The sequence below is a fragment of the Carlito syrichta genome, unplaced genomic scaffold, assembly GCF_000164805.1.
Source record: "Carlito syrichta isolate Samal-C Ts95f unplaced genomic scaffold, Tarsius_syrichta-2.0.1 Scaffold302395, whole genome shotgun sequence".
In the NCBI taxonomy this organism is placed as follows: domain Eukaryota; kingdom Metazoa; phylum Chordata; class Mammalia; order Primates; family Tarsiidae; genus Carlito; species Carlito syrichta.
This window is the reverse complement of record NW_007246491.1, coordinates 435,674-455,674: the sequence shown is the minus strand read 5'-3', so window position 1 is coordinate 455,674 and position 20,001 is coordinate 435,674. Positions and strand designations below refer to the sequence as shown.

Sequence of the window (20,001 nt, the reverse complement as noted above, 5' to 3'; positions counted from 1 at the left end):
CTCCAGAATAATAAAAAAGATTATAAAGAGGAATCTTGTGGTAGACATTTATCTTCTTTCTGCCAACAAAGAAATTCTGAATCATTCAAAATCATTCTACAAAAAGCTACAAAATTCTACAAAACATTCTACAAAAAGCTGCAAAATTTGTATCAAGTTCCTAAGTGCCATTCCCCCACTTCCCCTCATGAACACCTTATATACCCATAGTCAGTATTGAAATAATGAAATTTACATTGCTATAATACAATTAAAGAATCTGTAGGCCATATTCAAATTTCACAAACTGTCCCAGTAAGGCCTTTTTTCAGGCTCATATCCAATCCAGGTTACCACCTTGCATCTAGTTGCACTGTCTCCTTGACCTTCCAAACTGTGCCAGTTCCTCAGTTTATCTTTGCCTTTTATGACCTTGACACATTTGAAGAGTCCAGTCCAGTTATTTGTACAATATTCTCTAATTTGGATCTGACTAATGCTTTCTCATGATTAGACTGAGGTTGTGTATTTTTGGCAAGAATATTACACATGTGACCCTGGGGGCGTCAGGAGCTACATGAGACATGTCTCATTATTGGTGATGTTAACTTTTTAACTTGGTTATGGTGGTATCTGCCAGGTTTCTTCTCCCTTTGTAAACAACAAGTATCTTGTAGGGAGATAATTTGAGACTATGCAATATCCTGTTTCTCATCATACCTTTGCCCACTCATTTTTGTGGCTATTAATACTTCTTGCCAAAAATAATTATTGCTGTTATATTGGCTTAATAATTGTTTTTTATTTCCATCATTCATTCTATATTTGGTGATAAGAATACTACTGTAAGAAAGAGCTGTCCCTTCTCCTGCTTGTTTATTTATTTATTTAGGTCAGCATAGACCACTGACATTCATTTTATTCAGAAGGTTCTAATTCACTACTATCCAAATCCACTGACAAGTAGTAGAAGCAAAGTTATTTAAGTATCTTCTCAGTTATCAAGAGATCACTCCCCTCAGATTAACTGCTAACAAGTATTATTTGATTTAGTTATTTTTTGCTACCTCTCCTTCAAAGTCTGTGCTAAATTAACAGATAAATAAAAATGTCCCTCTCTTCCTATCCAAGCACAAAAGACCACTTTTCTTCTTCATCCTCATTCTAGAAAGTATTTTCCAAAAAAAATGAATTCAAAGAGAAAATAAATTGATTCATTTTAATGAAATAATATCAGAATAATAATAAGAAAAGCCTTACTAAGGTTCTGATGTGGCCATGTGCTCTTTGAGCTACAGTTGTTGCCATGCTTCCTAACTTTGGCCCCCTTCCCTGCCTTGGGGAAGTGAATCTCCTCTTTCTTTCTTTCTTTCTTTCTTTCTTTCTTTCTTTCTTTCTTTCTTTCTTTCTTTCTTTCTTTCTTTCTTTCTCTCTCTCTCTCTCTCTCTCTCTCTCTCTCTCTCAGATTTACCTTTTAAATAAACTACATGTTCTAATCTAAAAAAAGAAAGAAAGAAAGAAAGAAAAGGCTACTAATTGCCTACAGTTGCAATTTGGTTTTGTTTCTGACAAAAATGAACCTGAGAATCCTTATTAAATACTCAGTTCCTACTCTACTGAATATCTTTGCCTTTCCATTCACCTACAGCGGAGCAAAACCAGGGAAGTCATAATATAGTTACATGCGGGAGTGCTGTAACAGTACACATAACAGTTCTTTGGATATCACTAACATCCACAACTGAAAAGAAATGAAAAGTGAGGCACACCCTTGTTTATCAGTATTAACTATGACCATAATATTTGAACAGGAATCGCCATCTATAGTAACACTAACCCTACAAAAAAAAGAAAGAAAGAAAGAAAAAGAGCAGACAGTAGAGCCTGCTTAGCACAGAGGCATTCAGGCCGAAAGTAGTGTGTGTTCCCATAAAAAATGTTAATAAATATACTATATATTACCTTTTGGCTAGAAAACTAATAGTCAAGAAATAAAAGTTGAAACAGAAGTTAGAAATAGTCTTCAGAAAAGTATTGCCCATCAGAGTCTGGAAAGCCAGGACAAAAGGAAAAAAGTGCCCAGACTTTACTTAAATCTGGCCCTATAAATTGCACTTCTGCTACAGTTGCTTTGAAAATTAAAGAAATAGGCTGATCACAGAATAAAACAGATCAGTACATCTGGAGATGGAATTGACCACTAGTAAGTAGATCATTACAACCTATCCACATTTTGGCAAATTTTGAGGTGCTCTCACTTATAAAAAAAATAAAAGCAGGAGAAACAACGCTTGCCTTGTGGATCAATGTCCAATCACACTAATACAGAAACTAAGAATGTTTTCCACCACAATTCAGAAAACAAGAACGGCTCTCCCTAACAGAGAAGAAAAGTGGCACAATCATCCATTCACTTGAGTAAAACAAACAAGCTCAAGTCTCCCCACCTAAATACTAAATGACAAATCCTGATAGGAAAACACAAGAGGGCATCACTGTCTGAGAGGCAGAAGGGAGGGCCCCCTGGGGGAGTGCACAGTGGGAGAGAACTGGAATTCCAGGGCCAGTGATCTTCACAGTCCACTGCAGGGGGCTGCCCTGGCTGTTATTTGTTCACCTGTGTAGGTGGAAATGTCTCAGTACATTAAGGAAGCAGGAACATCTTCCCATATCATCTCTTGCCTCTTCTCCCTCGACTCATCCACATGACACATTCAGCCCATTATGGCTTGGTTTTCTTATATTTGCCTTTAGTTTAAGAAGAAGCTTAGAATCCTTATTTTCCACTTAGGCACAGTTTTAAATACATTCTAAAATGTAATTCAAATGTATCGAGAACCTCATAAAAACCTACTAACTCTGACTTGGTAGATCCCTCCATCCACCACCACCATCTAGCTTTTCTCCAGCAGGCACATATTGTAGACAAAGGTTATCATAGATAAATCCAGTCCCTTCCTATTCCGATTTTTTTGACCACAGTAACAAGAGTAAGGCCTCCCGCCTGGTCATCCTCATCCTTTCTCTGCCCCAGCTTCCCACCATGACAATGAGAAGGAAGAATGCTCAGAGTCAGCAAATGGAGGCAGTGGCAATGGGTGATATGGGGAGACCACCTGGATCCCTATAACTCTAGCAGCCTTTCCCAAAGCTACCCAAAATGAATATGCAATCTAAGTAAGAACCATATTCTACAAACATAGCTTCAAATTCCTTAGAACTCTACTCCTCTCCCTCCCCCATCCCTCTAGCCCAGACCTCCAGAGTGGCCTAACCTAAATCCCTTCCTATAGAAATTCTGGAGCCCTCATTCTGGGCAAGAGCAACCACATTCACCTTTTCTCTTAGGTACACTGAAGCAATAGCAGCAAGAGCCAGGTTGGTCGTTTCAGTGCCCCAGGACTTGAAATGAGGATTTTTTTTTTTTTTTTGGAGTTGGAGTCTCACTCTGTCACCCAGACTGGAGTGCAGTGGCCGCTCTCGGCCACCGCAGCCTCGACCTGCTGGGCTCTGGCGATCCTTCCACCTCAGCCTTCCAAGTAGCCGGAACTACAGGCGCGCGCTACCACGCCCGGCTGATTTTTTGATTTATTGTAGAGATGAGGTCTCGCTGCCCAGGCGGGTCTCGAACCCTCGGGCTCAGGCAATCCACTCACCTCAGCCTCCCAAAGGCGCGGTTTTACAGGCTGGGCCACCGAGCCCGGCGGAATGAGGATTAATGGGTGAGAAGCTCTTTCCTGCCTCCACTGCCAGCTGGCAGTTGGAAGAAGTTAGATTTCTCAGGCCATGTAATGGCAGTTACTGTTCAAATAGGGATGTGTATCATCACTCCCACTTTACACAGCCCAGACAAATGGTTCAGGCTCCCCCAGGAAGTGATGGTATGCTACAGCCATAACACTATGCGGAAACCGCTTTAATTAGACATCACTTTTTAAATTTTATTTTATTTTATTTTTTGAGTCAGGGTCTCTGTCAGCTAGTCTGGAGTGCTGTGGCACAACCATAGCTCACTGTAGTCTCAACCTCCTGGGCTCAAGTAATCCTCCCACTTCAGCCTCCCAAGTAGCTAGTACTTCAGGCACACATCACCACACCCAGCAAACTTTTTCATATTTTGTAGTGACAAGGTCTCACTATGTTGCCTAGGCAGATCTCAAACTCCCAGGCTCAAGCAATCCTCCCACCTTGGCCTCTCAAAGTGCTGGGATTACAAGAGTGAGCCACCATGCCCGACCCAGACATAACTGTTTTGAATCCAGCTATTAACTTTCAAGCAAGAGCTTTGCCTGAAGAATGCTATCAGAATAAACAATCTGTGTCGTGTCCTGCCTTTTACAACTCCATGTTGGACAAGATTCCTAGATCAAGTACATTGGAAAAACTCTGCAGAACAACAACTGAAAGTACTAAATGATGCAATAAAGGAAAGTTTTACTTTTCCCTGGATCCCAGTGGGTTCACCTCTAGCCTCAAGTCCTCCCGAGTCACTATTTCTCACCAACTTCCATGACACTGAAGTGGACACTGCCACTTTCTATAGTTTTCCACATAAGGAAACAGTATAGTCGTCCCTCAGTATCTGCAGGGGATTGGTTCAATGACCTCCCATAGATACTAAAACTAGGGATGCACAAGTCCCTGATATAAGATGGTGTCATATTTGCACAATAAACTATACACATCCCTACATATGATTTAAATCATGTCTGGATTTCTTAAAATACCTAATACAATGTAAATGCCAGGTAAATAGCTGGTATGCTATATTATTTAGGGAATAATGACAAGAATAAAGGACTGTACATGTTCAGTACAAATGCATTTTTTTCTGAATATTTTTGCTCTGGTTATTTGAATCCACATATGCAGAACCAATGGATCCTTAGGGCTGACTGTACTTAAACTGGGCATTAAATGCTTCACTAACCACTAACAAGGCTATTCTTGACAGATAAAAGTTAAAAGGCAGAGCCAAGCTGAGCCAATTTGTAGGAATCAAGAAAGCAGGCACATGAAACAGAGCCAATTGTGTAAGCTAGACCTGCATGGGAAAGCATTCAGAGAATAGAGCCTAAATTCTTAGTTTCCTTTGAAGATGAAGACATGTGATACCTAAATGTATTCTGCAAGACAATGAATGATGAACAATGACATATAGCATAAATAAGAGTGGGACAAAGGGAACCAGCCTTAACTAGAATTATTTTCAACAAGCAAAGCATAATTGTGTGTTACCTGTATAATTAAATAATTTTTTTTAAAGGTAGAAGGAAGTAGTAGTCATGGAGATAGAATCCAGTCAAGCATAATGTAAATGAGTTCTTAATTCAAAATGAGAAACAATCACTACCACTGTCACATTTTTTTTTTAACCATTCTGAAAAAAAAAATAGGAAATTGGTTAAGAACACTTGATGATTGTACATTTACGCCCATCTTTTGGTCAGGGTCTTAGCAAAGCCAGCAAGTATAGACATGTTCCATCAATGCCCTGGAGTGGCTTCTTACTCATCTAATGAGGAAAAAGACTTTGGAAAATTTAAGAAATGCCACAATTTGATTTGAAATATGTTTTTGTTCTACTTTTTTCAAAGATACTTTGTAATTTTTAAAGAGCCATTATGGGTTTGTTTGGTTTTAATAAAGCCTAAAAGTAAAATTGCTTTTACAGTAAAACCAGATTAAGAGAACCAGAAACAGGAAAGTCTGAGTGTGAATGTATACAGTGGGAAAAGGATAAGAAAAGAAAGTGGGATTACAAAGAGAAAATATCCATACAAAGAAAACCAGAAGATAAGCTCTGTTCTAGAGAACTGCGAGAAAACTATGGCTAGTCTTGACTCACTTGTTTAGACACATTAGCTCTAACATTCAATATCCAAAATGAGAGTAGCTAATGTCTACCATTTACTGAAAAGACTAGAACAATACTATGCAATTGAACTTTCTGAACTGATGGAAATGTTCTATTCTATGCTGCTCAATCTGGTAGTCATGTGGCTACTAAACACTCAAAATCAGTTGACTCGTGTAATTGAAGAACTGAATTTTAAATTATATTTTATTTTAATTAATCTAGAGTTAAATATCCACATGTAGCTAGTGGCTACTGAATTGAATGGCACAAATATAGATATAGGACTCCAATTAATTTCATAGGTTTGGTTTTTTTAATAGATTTGGGAGGTACAAATGTTTTTTTTGTAGAGAAAAGGGCTCACTATGTTGTCTAGACTGGTCTCAAATTCCTGGGCTCAAGCAATCCTCCCACATAGGCCCCCCAAAATGCTGGGACTACAGGCACAAGCCACCAGGGACCACCACAAGTGCATTTCTGTTACATGGTGTAGTGGTGAAGTCTGGGCTTTCAGTGCAATGATCACCCCATTCGTATACATCACACCCAACAGGTAATTTCTCATCTCTCACATCCCTCCCATCCTCCTATCTCTCCCACCCCTACACAACCCTCCCACCCTACACTTTGGAGTCTCCAATGTCTACTCTTCCACTCTGTATTTCCATGTGTGCACATTATGTAGCTACCTCTTGTGAGAACATGCAGTATTTGATTTTCTATTTCACTTAAGAGAAATGGTCTCCATTTCCATCCATATGGCTGCAAAGACATGATTTCATTCTCTTCCATGGCTGGATAGTATTTTGTGGTATATATATGCTACATTTTCTTTACTCCATCAGTCATTTATGCACACTTAGTTTGATTCCATGACTTTGCTATTATGAATAGTGCAATAAACATACAAGTGCAGGTGTCAGACTTGTTTAGAGATTTCATCTTACTATCCGGTTCATTTATGTTGAATAGATTTTGCATACATGGATTCAACAAGATTTCACACCAGACCCAGCTCTTGCATCCTGCCTCATTTCCTGCATTTTACTTTTATCTGACATGTTTTCTGTTTACTGTCTCTCTGCTGAATCAGAAGCTTCCCAAGGATAGCCTTGGTGGACCTGTCTTATTCTTCCCTCTATCCTAGCCTAGAACAAGGCCCAGCACACTGTGCTGTTAATTAACACTTGTTGACCAGTCAGACACCAGAGAAGCAAGTCATAAAGGAAGCATCTTTCCTGGAAGGGTTATGCATAGAAAGATGTAACCAAATACCTGGGTCTCATTTAAAAACAATTTCTAAGTGACATGACATAGATCAACAGTATTCTTAGTAGCTAATCTAATTTTTCTTTAACCCTATCACCACAAAAGTAAACAATACTTCTCATGACAGGATTTACATATTCAATATTACCTTTTTGTAAAAAAATTATTTCCTGATATTCTTGAAATAAATTATTTCTAAACCATTATGTATTTCTCTTATGCTTCCCTAAAAAACACTTCTCATTTGTATCCTTTAACAGATATTCCATAAACTGAACACAGAATACCCAGATACAGATTAGTTAGAAATCATCTATACCATCTTTCTGACTGCTTTACTTACAAAGAATATATATTTGTAAACAAAATATGTGGAGTATATATATATATATACACACACACATGCGCATATTTATATCTACACACACACACACAGGCACACTACTGAGGTTCCAATTATCAAGTCCTTTATCATACAGTCTATCTATCTACCTAGTTCTACTCTTAAAGCTATATAAATATGGCAGTCAAAGAGAACTGAATTAGAATTCTATCTCTTCTACTTTCTAGATACGCAGTTTAGGGTAAGTTACTTAAACCTTCTGGGCCTCGGTTTTCCAATGTGAAAGTAATACCCAATTTCATGAGGTTTGTTGAGAGGATTAGATAGTATACTGTATGAAAGCAACTATAATTTATTTCATCTGTTTCTTCGGATGTCTTTCAGAGGCTTACAAAACCCCCGAGAAAGGACAAGAGTTCATTATATTCTGAGTTAAAGTAAGCATGGTTTAAAGATTAAAAGGCAGATTTGAGGGCAAGCCAATGGCCGGTGATTGAGCAAACAAAAGAGATAGATAAATTACAGTCTTTAAAAAATGGGAGACCTCACCCAAAAACAAAGACATTTCTGATGCCTGATACAGATCAACTGAAAGGTCTCTCTCTGTTCTTTGGAAATGGTTCAACTTAGGTTGCCATTGTAGAATCACAATTGTTTATATTTTCTATAACTGGCACATCTATGGTCTATCTCTAAGGTATAAATATTCACAAAACCATTCACTATTCAGCCTCCAGATTTCACTATTAGTAAGTTTTATTTCTAGCACCTTTGCCTATTCTAGAGCTTCTTCAACACTCAAGAACTGAGGCAAATGGCAGCTTTAGTAGTTTGTATAAAGCATCCAAAGGTATGTAGCAAAAAAGTATTCCTTTAAAAAGTTAACCTCTGCATTTTGTTGTCAGACTCCTTGGTAGAAGGCACATAAAAAATCAAGATCCCAATAAATCACATCAACGGGAAAGAGGGAAAGACGATGGCAGGCATCCATACCTCAGCTTCCTGCAGGGTCCCGTGGTTTAGGCACACCATGTCAGGGCAAGTGATGGGAGACCCACATCCTTCTCGAATTGCCAGCTGCATATACTGTTTCAGGCACTACACGTTGAGAAGAAAAAAGACAGACAATTACCCACCCCATTACAGTAGCACCAAGGTTATATAACAGAACCACTACTGCCTCTTCTCCCTTAATTGGCTGTCTTGGGCTCTTGTACTCAAGAAACATAAGTTACCACAAGCATGACTACTAAGAGACTTGGAAAGAATGCATAGACAGGTGATTAATTATGTATGACTTCATCCTAAGAGTTTATTCAAGTCAGATTCCAGTATACTCACACATTTCATCCACCATAGTTTAGGAAAAGAAAAAACACTCTTTTCTAATAGTAAAGGCCTTCTTCTTTGCTTTTTTTTTTTTTTTTAACTTATATGACTTCCTTGTTCTGCTTTTACCTAGTGGTCCTCTCCATCAAAGTTTGCCCTAAAGTAGAATAGAATTCTGCCTACTGTGAGTTAGTCACTGAGCTGGCCAAACAGTATCAAAGTAAGAATAAGGCAGTGGCTTTTCTAGGAGCACTCTTAAATACAAATGCACCTAGAAAAAAATAATGTCAAGTTTGAGGAAGCCAGGTGACTTTCTGCTTACTGGGGATAAACAATTTGGGGAAAGGAGACTTTCCCAAAATTATGGGCCATAGTGGATGCCATGCTGAGGAGGATTAAGTTGAATAAAGGTGCTGGTCATCTGAGGAAAGAAGAAATTAAACAGGGGTGGGTGGAAAGAAACCCAGAGAGAAGAGGGAGAACACCAAGAACAGACTTGGCCTGCTGATCATCTGCTGTGTCCGGATCTTGGGCAGTGGATGGAGATGTGAGTCTGATTGAGAAGGTATGTGAGGGGCTAATACCTTTACCAAAACTTCTAACACCTCTTCCTCCCCCTTCTAACCATCTGTATGTGCCCACAGGAAATTAAGGCAGTAGTTCCAGCAAGTAAGCCTCTAAGTAATTCAAAATTGGCTCGTCCATTTCTACTAATTTGCTCATGATTGGTGAGCCCTTTCCTACATGACCAAAAAAAGGCAAGTTCAAATGTTTGTGGCATATGCGCCACAACATTACATAAGCTAGCCAATGAAGTAATGACTTTTACAAAGTGGTGATTATTTTAAATTGGGTTTAGATTTTTCAAATGTATACATTCATGTATAAATAATTTAAAATATTGCCATTACACCAACCTTTTATAAAAGCATAAACCATTAAATAAGATTTTATGGTCAGAATAATAATAACATAATGGTGAAATCTGTTCCTTTCATTTACCATCTTTATTCATTTTCCCCATCTGAAAATAAATCTAATATCACTATTGTATTACTTCAGAAAAATAACCAAATATTTATCTGATTGAAATGACTATTACAATGTACTGAAAAACCAATGTCTAGGGGAAACCATTTAAACCAGATTTGTATCTCTTAAACATAGCTAACAGTTCCCTTCTCCAAGGAGTTAATATTTTCTATAATATTCATCACAGCAAAAACTAGAAAATAACCTAAATATCCAAAATAGCAGAACACTTAAATAAGTTTGGCTAAATTTGTGTAACAGAATGTTGCAGAATCATGAAAAATTTTCAAATGGTATTTAAAGACATCAGAAAATGCTCATGATTTAGTATCACTAGGAATAAAAGTTATCTGGGAGCAGAAGTCCCCTTAAGTCATCCTTCCCTTACTATTGACCTCAGTATAGATACTCTATTTTAACCTTGACTTTATTGTTCAAGAAAAGGGTGAATCATCACTTGCTCTAGGATTTACTTTGTCAAATGTAGTCTCCAGTGCCAGGAATAGAGGAACATAGAAAGAGAGGAGCAAGGAAATATGGGGGGAAATTTCTACATGCAAAACTCCAAAGGAGCAGTAAAGGTGGCTCACAAAAAAAGGAATGTCATACCAAGGGATAAATGAATAAATGATGCAAAAGCCTGTCCATCCTGTTCTGCTTCTGAAAACATCTCAGCCTTCTATCAACCACACTCATGCCAGTGTTACTACCTGATCCTCCCTCTACCTCCCAGCTGCCATTTAAAGAAATTCAAGTAAAAAGACTGAAAAAGGGCCAGGCTCAGTGGCTCAGCCTGTAATCCCAGCACTTTGGGAGGCTGAGGTAAATGGATTGCCTGAGTCCGCGGGTTCGAGACCCCCCCCCCCCCCCGGGCAACTTGGCGAGACCTCACCTCTACAATAAATAAAAAAAAAAAAAATTAGCCAGGCATGGTAACACACTCCTGTAGTTCCAACTACTTGGAAGGCTGAGGCAGAAGGATCGCCGGAGCCCAGCAGGTCGAGCGGCTACTGGACACCAGTCTGGGTGACAGAGTGAGACTCCAATTCAAAAAATAAAAAATGAAAAAGTATATCTCCAGGCTCAAGGGGAAAATACCTGAGACAAAATGAATGGTACAATGAACTTCAGATCCTAATATCTATGTTCTAAACCCAGCTCTACTTCATTAGGTGACAATAGCAAAACAACTTAATCTGTGACCTAAACTTGCTTCCCTTAATTTTAAAAATGGGGACAATAATATTTGTTACAGTGACCTTACAGAGTTTCACATACACACACATGCATACACGCACACGCACACACACAAACACACACACCTGAAATTTTATATATGAAAGCCCTTCATAAATTTGTAAATTGCAGAATATTAGGTCATATTATTACTCCTCTTCACCTGGTCTTAGATTGTCTAACAAAAACTTTGTGAGGAAATGTTAATCCTTTGACCTATGGAAACATCCTTTCTCTACTCCCTACAGGGGACCAGTTAAACGAATTAGAGTGTGGAAGCTGTGTAGACAGAATAGATATTTGTAACAGAACATCTCAGGTGGCTCTATGCAAGTCTCTCCCTAGAATTATTTGGGTCTAAAGAAAGAGCTTAGCATTAAATAGGAACTAAGAGACTATGTGAATCTTCATAGGCAGAAAAACTCATTTCAACTTATACTGCAAATTTGCTAAGTTGAAATATAAGCCTCCCCAAGAGCTTATAATGGATGTTCCATTTGCTAACATAATATTCTTAGGTACAGTGCAAACCACAATATATCAACCTAGTGAATTTTGAAACTTCCCACAGTCTCCTGGCTACAAGTAATATTATGTGACCCATGATTTTAGGAGAGAAGTTGGAGCTTTATACACTTATTACAGGGTATAAGTACATATACCCTTTGGTTTTAATTCTGAGAAACACTGGCTCAAAATAGAGATTTATAAGTGCAGGTTGTTAAGAAATCCTACAGCATAACCGCTTAAGGATGCTTAATCAATGTGGTCATGCATTTCCATTCAAAGGCAAAGAGGGAAAATAACCTATCCCAGTTTTGGCTTCTTACTGAATTTTCAAGTACTCAGGTTTATTATATGCCTTCTATTAGCGTTCACTAAAATACTTAATCTCAAAGCCTTCCTCTCTTCTTCAATATCACTGGTTAAACACACACCCACACACACACAGAGAGAGAGAGAGAGAGAGAGAGAGAGAACTGAAACGATTCACACGAACTCCATGTGCATATTATAGCAACCAAACATAGGAAAATCATTAACAATACTGGGAGAAAAAACTGACATCTAGCTTGCAAATAAAGACAGAGAAACACAGAAAAAGAAAAAAGAAAACTACCCTCATGTATTTACATTTTAAAACTTATATTCCATTAAACAATAGTATTAAAAAAGATATTTAAATATGAAATTTTCTTAATAGCTAATAAGTTCTAAAGGAAATATTTCAAATAGAACATTGCAAAAGCCAAGATGGCCTAAGAAAGAAAGAAACAACTTTTTCTTTTGACTGGTCAACATTTTACTTTATTGGTTTGGTGGAATGTATTTTCGGCCATGAAAGGTCATGTATAATAACAAGGATTGTTCATCAAACTCACTCCACAGCCCTCAAGGATTCAGATGGGATCTAACCAAGGATTTGACCAAACACCTGGTAAACCAGATGACTCATATTGTCTCTTCCAACTCTGAAAGTCTAAGAATTATATACAGTGGAATCTTCCCAGGAAAGGGATTCTCCTAGATCCCTTTCAAGAGTGTTAATTTCCAATGGTACCAAAGGCACAGGCATTCTTCATATAAGGTGTTCTCCTCTATTATGGTGGATGTGGGGGGAAAAAAGGTCATAGTGTTAAGATAAACCTGCTATGTACTCACCCAAGAACAAACCATAGGAATGGGGAGGGAATATATTTGTGTGTGTGTATGTGTGTGTGTGTGTGTGTGTTTAACTTACTATAAATTCCCCATTCTCTGCCACTAGATTATACCTTTCTTAAAGGTTTTCTTTCTATCAAAAAAAACATTAAAATGAATAGTCAGTGGAACTGATACAAGTAAAGCACAAGCTCTAAATTCTCTGCATTCTGGGAAAGTCATTAAACTCTCCAGCTAATGAGACAATACCAACTGTCTGCCTGCTTGGAGGGGAAGGGAGAGCCACCCATTAAATACGTTAAAATATTCTAAAAGTGAAAAAGGTATGCAAGCATAAAGCATACTTGGAGAATGAAGTAGATGTTTCTGAACAATAGGCAGGCAGACAGAAACAAAGTCCCCAAACAAATATGACCTTTGGAGACCACCCTCATGAGGGTGGGGAGGAAAGGTAAGAGGGAATAGGGAGGAAGGAGGTGATGGGTGCCACTAGTTGAAAGCTTAAATTGACCTCCAGGAAAAGGCAGGCGCTAGAGTCCCGAGGTCAAAGAAGGGCTGGCAGACCGCCTGGTTTGAAGCTGAGTTGGTTTCCCCATCCTTAGCTCAGACAGGAGTAGGAAGGAAGGTGATGAGGGGAAGGCCAACACCCAGACAGGCCTTGGTGCCTGTTCTGCTTTGTCATCATTCCAGATACAATGCGTATGTTGAAGTGGATATTCCATTAAAATGTAGACTAATATTTTTCTGCTTCAGTACACAATTACATCACAACGTCTCCAGTGTGTTCTAAATAACATCGCATATTGAGGCCAATATTCTGTTTAATCCACTTCAGACTATGATCTCCACACATGAGCCAAGAATAAAGCCTTCTTTGTTAAATGATGTTGAAGTAAATTGTTAGTACAACTCAAGATGGTTATCGCTCTCATTTCAAAAGATATCAACACACCAAAAGCATCCTGGTTTAAAAATATTCAAGCAAATCAACAATCTATAGCTAGGCAGGAAATTGTTTCCTGGTATAGTCTGATTCTAAAACTGTTTTTTTAACAAAACTCTTTCGGAGACATTGCGTTTTTACCAATATAAGATTACTAATGAGGATCAATTTCCCCATCATAGGTGTTTGCCAACCACATGGGATATCAGAACACTGTCAGGAAAACCTGACACCAAATAATTAAAAAGGAGAAGCCTCAAATCAAACAGCAAGCTATAAATAAGTACAATTTTAAGAGAGACCTTAGTTTTGCAGTTCTCATCCTTCAGCTTCTCTTAGTTCAGAAGCCTTCCCAGCCCCAACTCCTAGTCTGGCAGGACACTCAGTCCATCTGCTCTCACAGCACCCTGATGCCCAGTTAGCACTGATCATTTCAAACTGAGTGCAAGGGTGTTTTCTTCAGAGTCCATGAGCTTTACAGGACAGAATTTTTCCATTTTTTGTTTACTTAATGATCTCAATAAATGCATGTCCTGGACCTCCTAAGGAAACTTACTATTTCCACCCAGTTTCAGTACTCACACTTGTTTGTGGTGCCATCCTGCTTTACCAGGGAGGAATGCTTTCATTGTCACAGGCAGATGAAAAAAATAGAAGAATCTAGGCCCAGTGAAAGCTGTACAATTCAAGATTTTTAGTGATTCCAACAGAGAAAAGTGGCAAGAACATTAAGACTTAGTCACTGGAACACACCAAGAGTGGTTTAACATTACCCATCACATTAATGTTAACTTACATATTATTGCTCCATAATTTTAGCCAATATTCAACATGTACATTTATTCTGGTGTTCTTATTGTTTAAGAGATATATGCCTAAATGTGTCTAAACAGTACCTTGTATTATGTTTGTGTAAGTTTAATAAAGCTTTAATAAAAGTAATTTTAAAATTGGTCAACATTAAGGTTGAGATTATTTTCCTCTTCAAAAGAAAGACATAAATTCATCCCAAAAAAAGAGAGAATAGAGAGATTCTCAATGGTAGTGGGGCTGGTAGTATTGCATTCTCCCTTGGAGACATATCAGAATATCAGACTATCCAAAGGGAGTTTAATAAATGTTACAATCTCCTTCCCCTTCTCTAATTCTCCAGAAGACTTGACTTTTCCTCCTTGTCCATCTTCCTATCACCACCTTAGGTAACACCTGATGTCAACAATTGAAGTACTCACACCCACTTGAACAATGTACCACCTAGCATCCTGCATTGCAAGTGACCGTGAACTTGTCAATCTCTTCAATAGCCCAGGAGTTTCTTCAGGATCTGGATTGTATATACTCTTCACCATGATCCCTAGAAGTACCTCTCACAGAATCTGGCACACAGTAGACACTCAGGCTTTCCTGGGAGCTGGAAGCCCAAATCTACCACTTATAAGTTGAATATTCCTATTCTGAAAGTTCAAAATCCAAAATGCTCCAAAATCCAAAATTTTATGAGCACCAACATGATGCTCAAAGGAAATACTAATTGGAGCATTTGGGATTTTACCTTTCTGAATTAGAGAAACTAAACCAGTAAATATAATGCACATTTTCAAAAGGTGAAAGCTGAAACACTACTGGTTTACATTTCGGATAAGGGATGCCCAACCTGTACCAGCTTTGTGACCAGACTCCTTCCGCTCCAATCAGTGACACATCAAACCCATCTACTCATGCATCCTTTCCCTCTTTTTTCTAATTTAACATAAAGGAAATTGACCTATTCATTATCCATTTTCTTTCTTATGTCTTGAATTTTTTCCTATCTACAGTAAAACATGTTTAAAATATCCTTATCAAAGAAAAGTAGTAATAAAACAGCAAAGAAAAACAGCCCTCCCTTACTTTTCTCCCTGGCTATATACTGCCTTCATTTCTCAATGTTAAATGTTTGAAAGAGTTGTCTTCCTTCACTCCTTTACCAACTCCATCTCAATTACTCCCTTACCACTTAACTGCAGTGGCTCCATGTCACTAAATCCAGTGCACATATCTTCCTTCCTGACCTCTCAGCAGTATCACAGTTAACCACTCCCTTTTTCTTGAAACCCTTTCTTCCCTTGTCTTCATGATTTCACACTCTTCTAATTTTCATTCTTCCTCTCCAGTCATTTTTTCTCAATCTATCTAATTTTCCTCTACTCAATTTTTTTAAAGAGACATGGTCTCACTATGTTGCCCAGGCTGGTCTCGAACTTCTAGGCCCAAGCAATCCTCCAGCCTCAGCCTCCCGAATAAACTACAGTTACATCTCTACATCCGCTTCTACTCAACTTTTAAACACCAGAATTTCAGGATGGGACCTAAACTCTCTTTCTTCAACACTTTCTTCCTGAGCCACCTAATTAAAATCTAGATAAAACCAACCGTGCTACTCCACAGCCTGTTTGCTCTCAGGTCATTCCCCACATACCTGCCCTGCTCTGTAATGCAGAGACTATATTTCCTAGCTTCCAGGGGATTTGGCCAATGGGAAACATTATTGAAAGACTGGAGAATGGGAAGAGGGAAGGAGCCAGGGCATTTATCTCCTTTTCCCTTTGTTTCCTATGATGATCTCCAGCAAGGGCTGCATTCCCAGCTCCTACTGAACAGAACCCCTTCACCATGGCCCCAACTCCCATTATAACTCTAGCTCTTCCCAGATAGTCCTAACTTCTAGGTTCTAGTAATGCCAACCCAGATGGTCCTAACTTCTAGGTTCTAGTAATGCCATCTCTTCCTCTTGTCCCACCAATCCTCAGGGCATAGTAGCCTCCTGTTGTTGCTAATATCCAAGTACTTAACTTTCCTATTTGACTTCTCAATCTTCCATCACCTAGATAACCAATTGTCTTTATTAGACATCCTTTTGTGAAAGACATGGAGTAACTTCTGTTTTCCTGGCTGATAAGTCAATGAATCCCAAGTTCAGCCTTCCAGTCCCAGCCTCTCTTATGAGTCTCAAATCTGTACATTAATCCAGCTACTCAAAATATTGACCCTAAGATGGCTCATGGGAATTTCCAATGCAACAAATATATAACCAAATTCATGATCTTCCTTCCTAAATCTAGTCCTCATCCTATGTTTTCTATCTCTGAGAATGATATTTCCAAATACCTAGTTGGATGATGAGAAACCATGACATCGATTTCTCTTTTACCCACGTGTACACAAAATGCCTACTAGACATCTTCACCTGGCTGTCTCATCACCATCTCAAACTTAACAGAGTTTTTTATTCCACCTACACAACAAACCTGCTTCCCTATATCCATAATTTTCCTCTTCTCAGCAAATGGTACCTCCAATAGTCTAGCTGCTTATCTGAAAAAAAAGTCATCCTCGATTCTTATTTTCCTCAAACTCCACAACCAAAACATGCCACAAATTGAATCACTTCCTACCACCCTCCTCAGCCATTAAAGTCACCGTCATCTCTTCTGAGGACTTTTGCAATAGCTTCCTCACTGGTCTCTTGGCTTCTACTCCATCCAGCAGCCAAAGTGATTTTTATATATCTTTTAAAATATATAAATCATATTTCATTCTCCTGCCCAAAACCTCCAATGAATTTGTATCTTATTTCAGTTACCTAACCCCTTACCATGGCTCAACCTCATTTCCACCCCGTTACATCTTACTGTGGGAATATGGGCCCTCTCACTATTTCTTCAACATGCCAGACTTGCTTCTGCTGTAAGGCTCTTACCGTTGCCATTTCTTCTCCCTGGAATGCTCTTCCTCCAGATGGCTCAAGCTCACTTCATTCGGAGCTGTGCTCAGTGTCACCTCATCAGATAGATTTTCCCTAGCTAAAAAGATCAACTTTCTGTGCCCCTAAGAGTCTCCTTAGTTGGCTTTTTTTTCCCTAGAACTTACCACTACCTAAAATATTTACTTCTGTATTCACTGCTTGCTCCACTAAAAGGTGAGTTACAAGTATAGGTATATACCCCAAGATCTATCACTCCATTTCTCAAATATTGCTTAGAACCATTCACCTCCTCCAGTCTCTTCCAGCATCACCCCAGGCTCAGGTGCCATTCATTGCCTTATGCCTGGGCTTCTACTCAGCCAATTCACTGGCTTTCTGCATCTATTTTTGCTTCTTTCTAATTAATTATTCCCACAACAGGCAAAAAGAACTTTATAAATCTAAGTTTGATTCCTTCTCTGACCTGCTCAAACCCTTCTATAATTATAAGCACTCTTTATTTCTCCTTTGTAGTACCTAAAATTAAATAATTAGGTGAATATAATTATGTACCCTAAAAACTTGCTCTTGTCACTCACTCTGCCTGTCAACATTATCAGAAATTTCAACCTTTATTTCTTTGGTTAAAATCTTGCCCCTAGAATGTGCCTATCGCAAGTAATCACAACAGGAGAATATATTCAGACAAGCCAGTGGTTCCCTAGCAGTACCCGAAAAAAAAGAACTAAGCCCAATATGTTTTTATGGACAAGAAACACTGGAAACTCTCTGGGACAGTACTGGGAAGGGCAACCTTAAAAAGAAGCTCTGGGTAAGAGGAGAAGAGAACAAGGAACTTCAAAGGTAACATTTACCTGCCTTGCTATTCAACCCCCTTACTGACAATGCTTCTCAAACCAGAAGCACTCAAATGCTTCAGATCATGTGAGGATTCTGCTAAAAAATGTAATTTATAATTTAGTAGATCTGGGATGGGGTTTGAAATTTTGCCCTCCTTGTAAGTTCCCAGGTCTTGTTGTTGCCACTGGCATACAGACCACATAGAAAATAGACTGATGGCTTTAAGTGCCAAGATTCTCCACATTAGCTGTTTAATAGAATCATCTAAGGAGATTTCCAAAAGTCCAATGCCCAGGTCACACAACAAACAAATTAATTCAGATTTCCTAAGGGAAATCCTAGGCATGAATATTTATTTATGGTTTATTGAGATATAATTTACATGCCATACAATTTACCCATCTAAAGTCTACAATTCAATGGTCTTTTCATATATTCATAGTAAGCAACTATCACCATATTTGATTTTAGAATATTTCATAATCCCCCAAAAAACTCTGTGCCCATTAGTACTTACTCCCCATTTCCCTCCAAGGTCCTCCATGCCCCAGCCCTAGGAAACCACCATTTACTTTCTATGTCTATGGATTTCGGACATTTCATATACACTGAATCATAATCATATAATGAGTGGTCTTTCATGACTGGCTTTTTATACTTAGCATAATATTTTCAAAATTTGTACATGTTGTAGCATATATAAGAACTTTCTTTATTTTTATTCCTGACTAGTATTCCGTCATATGAATTTACTACATTTTACTTATACTTTCACCAGTTGATGGACATTTGGATTGTCTCCATTTTGGGGCTATTATAAACAATGCTGCTATAAATAAGTTTTTGTGTGGATATATGTTTTCATTTTTCTTGGGTACATCTAGGGGTGTATATGGTATGTGGTAACTCTTTAACTTTTGAGAAACTGCCAGACTATTTTCCAAAACAGCTTCATCATTACATTCCCACCAGCAGTGTATGAGAGTTCCAATTTCTTAAAATTCTCACCAAAACTTGTTATTTTCTGTCTCTTTTATTATAGCTATCTTAATGTGTGTGAGTGGCATCTCATTGTGGTTTTGTGTTGCATTTCCTTGTGGCTAATGATTGTGAGCATTTTTTTCATGTGCTTATTGGCAATCTATGCATCATCTTTGGAGAAATGTCCATCTAGAATCATCTATTCTTTTGCTCTGTTTTAATTAGGCTATTTTTGTTTTTGATCTCTGAGTTGTAAGAGTTATTTATATATTCTAGATATGTTTCCATGAGATATGATCTGCAAATATTTTCTCCCATTCTGTGGGTTAACTTTTTCTATTATGTCCATTGAAGTATACAGGTTCTTAGTTTTGATGAAGTCCAATTTATTTATTTTCTTCTTGTGTTGCTTGTACTTTTGATGTCCTATCTAAGAATGCCTTGCCTAATTCAAGGTCAGGAAAATTTTTCTAATTTCCTATATTTTCTTCTAAGAGTTTTGTAGTTTTAGTCTATGGTCTACTTTTTAAAAAGATGGTGGCTCACTCTGTTGCCCAGGCTGGAGTACAATAATACAATTATAGCTCACTGTAGCCTCAAACTCCTGATCCTCCCATCTTAGCTGTCCAAGTAGCTGGGACTACAGGTATGTACCACCACACCTGGCTAATTTTTTAAAAAATATTTTTGGTATTTTTTTTAAAAAGATAAGAACAAAGAACAAATCAATTTATTTACACTTTGTACAATAGTTTCAAATAAACTCCTCATATAAAAGATGA

General features: G+C 38.1%; 1 protein-coding gene across 1 annotated transcript in view; it reads right to left on the bottom strand.

Annotated features, from left to right (window-relative positions):
- Positions 1 to 20,001, bottom strand: part of RNF144B (ring finger protein 144B) — an 84,433-nt gene that overhangs the window by 32,549 nt on the left and 31,883 nt on the right. Inside the window, exon 3 of the mRNA XM_008056550.1 lies at positions 8,445 to 8,549. Coding sequence (XP_008054741.1) covers positions 8,445 to 8,549 — 105 coding nt within the window. The remainder of the gene's footprint in view (positions 1 to 8,444; positions 8,550 to 20,001) is intronic.